This window comes from Thamnophis sirtalis, unplaced genomic scaffold, assembly GCF_051295495.1.
Source record: "Thamnophis sirtalis isolate CommonGarterSnake01/CBP01778 unplaced genomic scaffold, rThaSir2_p1.2 scaffold_3, whole genome shotgun sequence".
Classification (NCBI taxonomy): domain Eukaryota; kingdom Metazoa; phylum Chordata; class Lepidosauria; order Squamata; family Natricidae; genus Thamnophis; species Thamnophis sirtalis.
The window spans coordinates 77,982,100-77,993,808 of record NW_028261383.1 but is presented as its reverse complement, the minus strand read 5'-3'; the positions used below and the strand labels follow the sequence as shown (position 1 = coordinate 77,993,808).

The following is an 11,709-nucleotide window of genomic DNA, read 5'->3' as shown; positions in this document are numbered from 1 at the left end:
TCGATAACCTATCCCAGTTAAAATCATTATGTCTAAGACCAAGACCAACACTATGCACTAAGACATATCTTTTTTTATATATAAACACTGAGATTGCACAGAGCATGCACATATATACAGTGTGCTAAACCTCCATGCTTCTCAGAAAACTTCATTGAAAGGAACACAAACGTAGCGCTTATGTAAGTGGTATGCAAAGTAAAGTTAATAAGATTCATTTTTCAGAAAATCTATTTGGATTTTTGTCTAATATACTGCATCCCTTGTCTGTTTTTCTCAGAAGAGAAATCTGTGTTGATCTGCTAGACTATGAGCAGCAATTAACTATAGGAATAAATTGTTGTTTTTTCCAGGAGAATGACTATTAGAAAAATGCCTGTATATTCTCAATGTCTCTTTGATAAATACTGTGTTTCCCTGAAAATAAGATAGGGTCTTATTTTCTTTTGACCCCCTCCAAAATAAGCACTTGGCCTTATTTTCCGGGAGGCCTTATTATTTTTGAGGTGCAGGAAGCAGCAAGCATGGTCACCTCATGGCTGCTGCTGTGTTGCAATATTTTCAGGGGAGGAGTTATTTTAGCGCATGCGCTCAAAAGCCTAATTGGGCTTATTATCCATGGAGGTCTTATTTCCAGGGAAACAGGGTACCAACTTTTTATTTATTAGAAATGTATCCCCCCGTTATTACTTTATAAGTAACTCAAATACCTAATACTCCTGATTTTCCCCCCAAAAATGACTCTGTGAGGTGAGTTGGACTGAGAGAGAGAGAGATTGCTTTTGAAGCAAAAATAACAATTTAGTCCCGGATAGTCTCAAAAGACAAAAAGAAAAAACCTCAAGGCAAAGCCTCCCCTGACTCACGGCCAGTTCTTGATGATTTCATAGTTATCACCATGTAAGTTTTCCAACTACATGCAAGTGCTTTATGACCGCTTTCTGTGTCTTGCTTTTTCCCTGCCCCATGTACAACCCTGGGATTTCCTGATGGCATCTCATTCAGATTACCAAGGTGTAGCTTTTCAAGTTCTGCCAAACTCATCTTAGCAAATGCCCTCCTGTTAACTTGACCTCTTTCACAATGGCTTTTGCAGCTGGAGGTTCATCTTCAACAAGAGAAGAGAGTATCCTCTTTCAAATGCACATGCAGCTCCTTGCTGGATTTGCATTTGCTTCTAACCAGTTGCATATTCTTACCTCACAATGCATTTTGAATGGGGATTGCAGAAACAGATATCTCCCACAGAAACACCTTACCCTAACTTGAAGACACCTGATTGCCATTTCCTGAGAGCATGACTCCACTGTGGAGTCTCCGTCCTCTCGCCAGACTACCACCGAAGCAGGTTGAAGCCAGTCCAAGATGTTCCCAAAGGAAGGAGGTATTTTCCTATGAGATCTGCCATGGAGCCATTCTAGGTCAGGTGGAAAGTCAACAAAGGTTGGAAATCAGCCTTGGAACTATTCTAGGTCACATGGGAGAAGAGTCAACAAGTTGGAGATCCAACGGTCACTGATTGGCCCATTGCAACACTGCTTGTGTAGCTGCTGAGCCTTGTGTCTCTCTGACCTTTTCTAATTTGACTCCAAGAAACTGGACATCTCTTGTGTAATTTTTTTTTCTTAATTTGAGCTGGAAAACATTGAACAAGGCAAAAAAAAAAATCATTTGCTTACCAATGGGAACACTTACTGGAAAGCTGAAAGCAGAACTATTTCCCCAGTGGAGAAGAAGGCCTGCAGGGCTTATCTTTCTTTGGGGTCCTGCGGCAGAAGACAAAGATATGCTGTAGGGTAGGGCTGTGGAACTCGCGGCCGGCGGGCCAGATGCATCACATCCTGGCCACGCCCACGTCCAGTTTAGCGAAGGGGGGGAGTTGTGATTGTGATGCTGCCATGCCGGCATGAGTTTGACACCCCTGCTATAGGGGTGCTATCTATTACAGTATGGTATTATCTGTGTGTAACTGAGAGCAACAAGCAGCATCTCTGATGGGCCCTCTGTCCCTCACCCATAGCACAAATCAGGGAGGCCAGGCTTTGTCTCCACTTCCAGCTCTTCCCACCTTTACATTCTCTCTTAAGTACAGGTTGAAAACACAGCTACAAATACCATGGGGCTGTAGCCACCACATAAGAGTTTGGCTAAGAAGCCATCTTCACCAGCGGCCACTAGGTGGAAACCTGCAGCAGTTGGGGTCCTCCCACTTTCTCACTGACGTCACCACTGGCTGCTTGGGTTGGTGTGTGATGAGTGTGAAGAAGAGAGATTGGGAAAGGGGTTCAGCTGGAACCACAGAGTGATTTGCAGTTTTGCTGGTGCAACAATTCCATCCACATGGCATCTCTAGCAAGCCTGGACAATGTTACGGTTCCCTGCATGCTTTCTTCCTTCAGGAGCACAGCAGAATGACTTTGAAGGAATAGTATTTGCCCCCACCCCCCAAATTGCAAATAAAGGAATCCTTCAATCGTTGTCCTGCAATCTACATTAAACTCTGGCCAGCTATATATCTAGCCCCATTGCTGAAGGTTAGGCAGGGGAAGGGTGTGATTTTTGCATTGCCATCCCTTCTTTCAGTTTCGAGGGTGACAGGAAAGTGAAGATGTTGCTGTGTGGATCAACCTAGCCTAACTTCAAAAAAGGAATAGCTTGTCATTCTCCTCTCTGCTTCGAAAGAAAAGTTAGCATTGTTCAACAAAAGGGTGACCACAGGCATTTTTCTAACGGACATTCTCCTATTTTTTAAAAAAAACAAGTTTTAAGTTTGGTGGCAGGAAATTTATAATCTGTACATATTCATAATTTGGTTTGCGCTATAGGATTATCCCTATCCCTATTTTGACTTGCTAAGAGCCAGATAGGAAATAGCTTTGCTTTGTGCGGCTGATTTCTGTTACACTTAACAAAGAACGAAATTATCTGACGCACGTTTTCAGGGCTGATAGCAAATGCTTTTTTAAAATTATTACTGTTATCGTTAACCCAAGATAATAACTGGATTCTGTGCCCAAGTCTTGTTCTTTACATACTAATGGTCTCTTTTCTGTAGATGGAACCCGTTTTCATCAAAACCTGAAGATCAAAGATGCCTAGGGTTTTTAAAATTATAATTCTTCAAACATACCCCTATGTGCAACATTTTTTATTTAAAAAAAAAACACATATCAAATGGAGCAGTGCATTTTGAAAAAGGTGCTCATAGTAGCTCTTAAAACACTGCAATCAGTGGGAAACAAAGCATGTGTTATGCTGCTGGAAGCTTGCTTAATAGGATTCTTGGTCAGGTATCTGCCCCACAGTGTCCTCCCTGGACAATCTCAAGTGGCCCTGTATTTGTCCTACAGATTGCGGCACCTGGAAGACACTTCAGTGCTTCTGTAGGGCTGGTTTTTGGCTTTAGAGTTCAGATCATCCAAGCCACCATGCTCTATTTCCTGAAAACTGGCAAAGCAATGAGTTGGCTTCCACTCTTCTGCTCTAGAACTGAGCCTCCCCAAAAGAGAGGATGGAAGTCTGGCTCAGGTCAGGTCTGGACCTCCACCTCACTGGCATTTAGCTGTCTCCATAGCTGTAAACTCACAGCTCTCATTTGCCGGATGGCCTCCTCTTGAGACTCCAGCCACTGAGCAAGATTACGGAGTGACTCGCGCTGTAAGACTGTAAAAAGAAAGAGAAATCACATGACTAATATAAGACGTTTATGGGGCTTCTCTCTCTGCACCATTCTAATATGAACGCATGTCACCCTGATATATTCAAACCCCTCAATCTTTACATTTAGATCTCTATCCCATTTGCAAATTTTGGATTACAGTTCCCATGTCTCTGAGCCAATAAAGCCGGTCAGCAAAGATAACAAGCTGAAATCCAAACCCACCTTACATCTTGGTCAGGAAGGTAGCATAGACTCAACTAGGTGTATGAAACAAATGCCTTCCCATGCCAGCAAAATATGCATACTTGGAGGATGGGAGACTGAAGAGGACTTGGTCTTATTGAGAGGGCTGTGGTGACCATAGAGCAGCCAGCCATTTCTAATGTCAAAATATCACACTGCTTGACTGGCATTGAGAGGATTGGGGTCATCCCAAGCTCAAGGAAGTTGATTGATTCAACATTAAGCTATTTACTGTTCTGGGAAGAAATATTCCACTTTCCTTCATGGTTCACATTTTGACTAAGTACAGTGCTCACTTTGAAGATGAGTTTCCTGAATAAACCCCCAAGAGATTGGATTGGCAGAAGAAAGCTTTGAACTTGTGGTTTGAACACTACAATGGCTATATTAACATGCTAAGGTAAACTTGTGATTGGTTATTAGAACTCACACACACAAAAATAGTAACCCTTCTTCCCCAGTTAAATTCAGGGAGAGCAAAGGAAGATTTGAGAAGCGTAGCTAAAAGGCCAGATCTGAGGGATGCTCTGACTCTGATCACAGGAAAATCCTCTGTCAAAGCATCAAGGTTAGGAATGGATATTTATTGTGAAGAAAGGATTAGAAGTCTACAAATGTTTTGTAATCTTACTGTGACATAATACTCGGAAGAATTAAACCTGAATTGTAATTTTAAGGAATCTGTTTACAATTCTTTTAAAATTAAATAATAAATGTTAATTTGATTGATTGTTCAACTGTTATTTTTTAAAACGACTGCACCTTCCCCACATCCCACCAATTATGTTACTTTATATCTAGAGAAAAGGAGATTTGGAAAAATTTCCAAATCAGACATGGATTTAGTGGTAGTAAAACAATTGGTCTCAGGGATGATACTTTCATTCCAAAATAACAAAAAGGCACCCCACCAGGGAACACCACAATATCTAAACAAATCTCCTTAGGGTTTATGTATCATGTGAACCTGGTTTTGCAGTTTAGACAATAATTCTTTATTAAAAGCAAGCTGCTTTAAGTGATATGTTCTTATTTAAGTTGGCATTCTGAAGCCTTCCTAAATTGGTGTAATCCTGAGGGATGACCCAAATAAGAGAACCTAGAATTCTGATGTTCGTTGTTGTTTTATTTATTTCTTTCCTGGTGGTAGAAAGGGGGCTTACAAAAGTTTACAACCATATTATATTTGCAAAGAAGGCGCCTGGCTAAATTTCAGCATGAGCTTCCATATTTGTGTTTACAATGGGAAGAGTGTTCCATGTGATTTATGTACCAGGCGATCCAAAGTATAACTATGTAGATTTCAAATCATTTCAACAACAATGTAAGTTAAAATACAGCTTCATATACTGAATATGAAAAAATAAATCTTATGTCAAAAGCTACATTTTGAAAAAAGAGAGAAGCAGAGTGATTAGAAGTAGTGGGTATTCAAAAACCTACAGGTGAAACTCAAAAAATTAGAATATCGTGCAAAAGTTCATTTATTTCAGTAATGCAACTTAAAAGATGAAACTAATATATGAGATAGACTCATTACATACAAAACAAGATAGTTCAAGCTGTGATTTGTCATAATTGTGATGATTATGGCTTACAGCTCATGGAAACCCCAAATCCACAATCTCAGAAAATTAGAATATTGTGAAAAGGTGCAATATTCTAGGCTCAAAGTGTCCCACTCTAATCAGCTAATTAAGCCATAACACCTGCAAAGGGTTCCTGAGCCTTTAAATGGTCTCTCAGTCTGGTTCAATAGGAATCACAATCATGGGAAAGACTGCTGACCTGACAGTTGTTCAGAAAACCATCATTGACACCCTCCATAAGGAGGGAAAGCCTCAAAAGATAATTGCAAAAGAAGTTGGATGTTCCCAAAGTGCTGTATCAAAGCACATTAACAGAAAGCTATGTGGAAGGGGAAAGTGTGGAAGAAAAAGGTGCACAAGCAGCAGGGATGACCGCAGCCTGGAGATGATTGTAAGGAAAAGGCCATTCAAAAGTGTTGGAGACTTTCACAAGGAGTGGACTGAGGCTGGAGTCAGTGCATCAAGAGCCACCACACACAGACAGATCCTGGACATGGGCTTCAAATGTCATATTCCTCTTGTCAAGCCACTCCTGAACAACAAACAACGTCAGAAGGGTCTTACCTGGGTTAAAGAAAAACAGACCTGGTCTGTTGCTCGGTGATCCAAAGTCCTCTTTTCTGATGAGAGCAACTTTTGCATCTCATTTGGAAATCAAGGACCCAGAGTATAGAGGAAGAATGAGAGGCACACATTGCAAGATGCTTGAAGTCCAGTGTGAAGTTTCCACAGTCTGTGTTGATTTGGGAAGCCATGTCATCTGCTGGTGTTGGTCCACTGTGCTTCATTAAGTCCAGGGTCAACGCAGCTGTCTAACAGGAGATTTTGGAGCACTTCATGTTTCCTTCCACAGACAAGCTTTATGGGGATGTTGACTTCATTTTCCAGCAGGACCTGACACCTACCCACACTACCAAAAGCACCAAAACTTGGTCCAATGACCATGGGATTACTGTGCTTGATTAGCCAGCAAAGTTGCCTGACCTGACCTGATAAGAGACATGAGACCGAACAATGCAGAAGAGCTGAAGGTCGCTATTGAAGCATCCTGGTCTTCCATAACACCTCAGCAGTGCCACAGGCTGATAGCTTCCATGCCACGCCGCATTGAGGCAGTAATTGCTGCAAAAGGGGCCCAAACCAAGTACTGAGTACATATGCATGCTTATACTTTTCAGAGGTCCGATATTGGTCTATGTACAATTCTTGTTTTATTGATTGCACGTAATATTCTAATTTTCTGAGATGGTGGATTTGGGGTTTTCATGAGCTGTAAGCCATAATCATCACAATTATGACAAATCACAGCTTGAACTATCTTGCTTTGCAAGTAATGAGTCTTATCTCATATTAGTTTCACCTTTTAAGTTGCATTACTGAAATAAATGTACTTTTGCACGATATTCTAATTTTTCGAGTTTCACCTGTATGTTTTTCTTCTTAACTTATCCAGAAGAACCTTTGTGGCATATAATGAATTCCCATCAAAACTTCAGCTTGGTCAGACTTCAAAAGGGAATACTCAATGAAAATGCTTTCTTCCCCATGGCGAATACAAATTAGATACTATCTTAAGCTTTTCAGTACCTCCTTAGTTATGTGTAGCCCACGAAACTCCAGACTTACCACTCAGATACACAGCCAGTGTTGCTAAGCCAAGACTGGTCACAACAAGCACTCCAAGGAGAGCAAAGAAGGCAGTGGGACAACAAGCAGGTCTGAAGCAAGGGCAGCAGGTGAAAGTTGAGAGAAGGTGGAAATTCTGGGCTTGGGAAAAGGCCGAATTATTATCTTCATTTGGGAAAGAAAAATGCTTGAAGGAAGCCTTATGTGGAGGCCCTGGAGTTGTGGCCTGTGGCTGGCTGTTTCCTGCAGAAGAAAGTGGGGGGAATGAACAGAAATGGAAGAAAACCGTAATCGATTTTTGGTCAGGGGACTATCCCAGGGCTCTTCAGCCATCTGCTTCAGTCAACGCAAGCTTGCCTGAAACAGTTCAAACAATGAAAGGCAAAAGATAGTCTCCAATCTTCTTGAAAACTTTCATTCATTTACTTGATTACCTTCGGAAAGCTTGGTGTCCTCACTTCTGATGGAGGCATAGTGTAGATCACTAATAGATTCCACTGTGTGCAAATTGATGTCTTCCATCTCATTATGTTCAACAAGCTCCCTGTCAGAGGAAGCAGACGCCTTCATCGGGGTATCTGCACAGCAAAGGAAAGGGCATTTGGCAGGTGAGTGGCAACCAGTCTTCCAGAACTGTCTGCAGATTCGGTCTCCTTGTGCTCTGAAGTCCGATGGATATTTTTTTTACCCTGGGTGGGGAAAAGGTGTTTGCCCTTTTTAAACAGGGACTTTGTCCCTTTTTATTTCCCTACTTGCTTCCTGCAGCTTCTAACCAATTGAGAGGTGGAAAAACCACCACATTCATCTGTTTATTCAGTTACTGCTAATGTTTCTAAAATCATTTCACCTTTAGATAAAAGGAAAGGTAACTTTCTTGGAATCGAGTATTATTGAGCCAACTGCCAGCATATGAAGAATCATCTTGTAACATGCAACACTTGAACTTTGAACTTTAATAAAATTTGTATTTGTATTTACACCGCAAAGCAAATGCACTAATACCATTTTATTTACACTGGAACTGTGTGCCTCTGTGTGGAATGACTTTACTGGCCAATGGCCCTAAATTCTGCATTCCTATAAACACTTCAGTCCTGCCCCCTTCTATTGATGCTTGCACTTTCTATCACAATCAGTATCCTTTAGAGGAGGAGTAGAGTCCTTTCACACTAGGAAAAGAACAACAATCTGGTTCCTGTTATCAGAGTCATCCGAATAATATTTGCCTATTATGTTACCCTGTGGAGTCTCTTTATACAGGCAAAGGATGAATGCAATTTTATTGGACCAAATTCTCTATGCAGTGGGGCAGGGTGAAGAGTGCAGTGGATTTGGCTCCAAAGGCAGACAGACAGTGACTTAAATCCTCTGTCTTTTCATTGCCACATAATTATTGTTGGCAGTGACAGCCAGTGATGACAGTGTCTCCCCTTTCCCCCACCCTTGGAGAGAGTTGGGGAAAGGCTGTCAGTCTGCAAAACTGTTGACAGAGATGCAACTGGATGCTTTCGCCGAACGTCTGTTTTCCTCTCCTTAGCACAATTCTTTCACTCCGACCCATCAGGTTGTGGTTGTTGTCACAACAATAGATTTCAGGAGGTGGTGGGGTGTCTGAATGAAAGCTCTGCCTGCTGAGCCTCTGCCAGGGAGACAGTTGTTAATGGAGCAAATTGCTGCCAAGCTGGCAACTGATCCCTGGGCGGGGCAAGGTTCCTGGCAGCTAAAACTCGGTTCTCAAATTGGGGTCATGTTTTTCAAGGGCACAATGGATAACACACACAGCATAATTGCACCTTAAAGAACAACTTAGAAGGCATGGGTCCCTTCCTACGCCTTGGGCCTAAAGGATGGAAGGAAAAGTGATGCTTTCTGCTGCTTGGTTACAAAAAAAAACCCCTTTTATGAAAGCATCCCTTGAATATTATCACAGCTCTGTACAAAGTTAACTTGGCAAAGTGTAAGTGGCTTAAGTTGGAATTTAGAAAGGGAAACAGAAAATGAGCTTCACCATTTTGAAGATTCTTAGATGGTGAAAGAAAATTACAGGACTGTACAGGACAGATAAGATCTTCATCTTAGAACAATGACAATAAGGAATGCTTGCCCAGTACATGCAGCCAAAAGGGACAAACTACCTACAATAAGTGCCAAACCATCAGGTAATCATAACGATTTGAAAGATTTGTTAATGCAGGAAATGCTCTCATTATAATAATGTGTCTTAAAAACACACACAATTAATTATAAGAGAAAAATGAAAGTTTTAGAACTGTTACAGCTTTCTGAAGAAAAATTAAAAATCGAGTAAATGGTATATGAGTATAGATAAAATTATATCATTTTGATAAGTACTAATGGACGTGAATTAGGCCGCATCATCATGTGAAACAGTTAATAAAGCTTGAATTTATTGAGAAAATGCTTCTTTCTGTAGCATACAATCTAACTATGAACATTCACTTCATAGGATTGTGGTCATCAACCTGTATGCCTTTAAACAAGGATTAGCCTCACATAAGGCTAATGTCGAATAAGGCTATATATGAGTACCAGTCATAAAGGCTGCATTCATTTTCTTAGATTTTTCTGGAAGGGAAGAGCACCGAAGATTGGCGGAATAATGTTACCTGGTTTACAATTTGAAGGCAAGTGTTGTTTTTTAAACCATGCTAAGCTTTTTTCCTTTTCTTTTTTTAGGACTTATACTATCTATCTACATACCTTCTATTTCGGAACGGGTAAATGCTAGCACTGACTTTTGGCAACAACAACTGAATTGAGAGCCATGAAGGGATCAGGATTTTCAGTTGCCACTATTCTATAGAAATTTGCAATAATGCAGGATCTATAATAGAAGAGAACAACCTAAAACATAACATAACACATAACATAACAACATGACAAAAAAGAGCATCAGGATTCTCAATCACCTGCAGCGAAATTTATACAGTAATAATGCATGATATATAACTGAGCTGTAGAAACTGCAAACAAATATTTAAGAAATAACTGCTGGTGCAATATAATAAGTATCTGATTGCACGGTAATAGCAACACATTTATCTGAACAAAATTCTATAAATCAACCCAAAGTCTCTTTCCTTCACATATTTATCTGCAGACCATCAGTTTCTTTGCTATTAACCATCAACACGGGGTGTTTGACCATTATACTTTGACTGAGGAAAAATATTAAAATATTACTCCCCTGAACCCTTTTTCACCCTTCCTAGGACAACAGATGAATAGCCTTTCTCTTCAAGCTATACAGCTTCACACATCAAGAAACTAGAAGGTAGAAAGGCCATTCCTTTGGCATGATAAATGCCAAATGGCACATATGGTATGTGCTCTACAAAAGAGACCTCCCAGAGACCATACCTTCTCCAATTTCACCAGACATCCTATAGACCAACTTCTTTTTCTATGGCTCTCCTGGAGATCGCTCAAAGTGGGGGCAAGTTTTCAGAAGCCGCTATGCGAGGCCTATCAGGGAACTGTTAGGGAAGTAAACATAGGCTTCTGCCTGTCAGGTCAGCTGCTTGGGCTTAAAATAGGAATAAGAGAGCCCAAGGAGGAGCTATTAATAGAGCCAAAAAAGAAATGCCGGGTGGAGAGACCATGTACTATATAAGGCTATTGGAAATATTGGAAAGCTGATTGTAAAGAGGAGGAGGAAAGAAGAGGAAGAAAAATAGAATTGCGGATGTGAGACGTTTCCCTACGGACAGAAAATGCTAGATGGAAAGAGAAAATGAGAAAACATGGGAACACTTAGGTTAGAGTAATGAGCAAGTTGCAACTGTCTTTTCCGATACCTTCTGAGCAAAAAGTCTTCAGCGGTAAGGAATAGTGAGCATCTTGGCCGTATTTCCCAAATCTCTGGAATTCTGTGCTGCATACCTTAAAACAAGGATGATGATGATGATGATGATGATGATGATGATGATGATAATGATGATGATGATGATGATGATGATGATGATGATGATGATGATGATGATAGTTAATCTTCCATTCGATTCACAGTCTGGGACTGGTAAAAACTGAACGGTTCAAGTCCTAACCAAGGACCTAAGAGCTGTTAAAGTAGCACCTGAGTATATAGATAGATCTGAGTAAAGTGGGGCTTGTTTTTGTTTTTGGAAAAGTCAGAATATTCAGGTCTAATAAATTCAAAATTTCCATGCATCTAGGCAGCGCTTTAGGTATTGCTCCAAGGACTCCCGTTACCATTGGTACAACCATTGATTTCTTCCTCCATAATTGCTCACCTTCAAATTGCAAATCATGATATTTGGGGGGGTTTTCCTGGTTATTTCTTCTCAATTTTGCATCACCTAATATTGCAATATCGATGAACCAGATTTTCTTTTCTTTTCCACAGTAGTGGTGTCAGGCATGTTGTGGGTCAGATGCCTTGCCTGTTTGGATGTGAAAGTCCTAAAGAATCTTGACTTCCTCATTTTCAAGACCTTTCTCAAGTTGGTGTTTCCATTAATTTTTGTTGCAATTGAACCCAAACTTCTTGCAAACCTTCCAATGTATGACTGGCAACTTGATCATGATGTTGTAGATAATCAGTCTCTG

General features: G+C 40.7%; 1 protein-coding gene across 1 annotated transcript; it reads right to left on the bottom strand.

Annotated features, from left to right (window-relative positions):
• Window positions 1–2,753: 2,753 nt before the first annotated feature.
• Window positions 2,754–10,638, bottom strand: LSMEM2 (leucine rich single-pass membrane protein 2). Its single transcript, XM_087709252.1, has 4 exons — window positions 10,501–10,638; window positions 7,554–7,697; window positions 7,120–7,362; window positions 2,754–3,663 (listed from the first exon to the last, which is right to left on the bottom strand). Exons 1-4 carry the CDS (start codon window positions 10,520–10,522, stop codon window positions 3,530–3,532), a joined length of 543 nt encoding a protein of 180 aa, XP_087565378.1. The 5' UTR covers window positions 10,523–10,638; the 3' UTR covers window positions 2,754–3,529.
• Window positions 10,639–11,709: the final 1,071 nt, after the last annotated feature.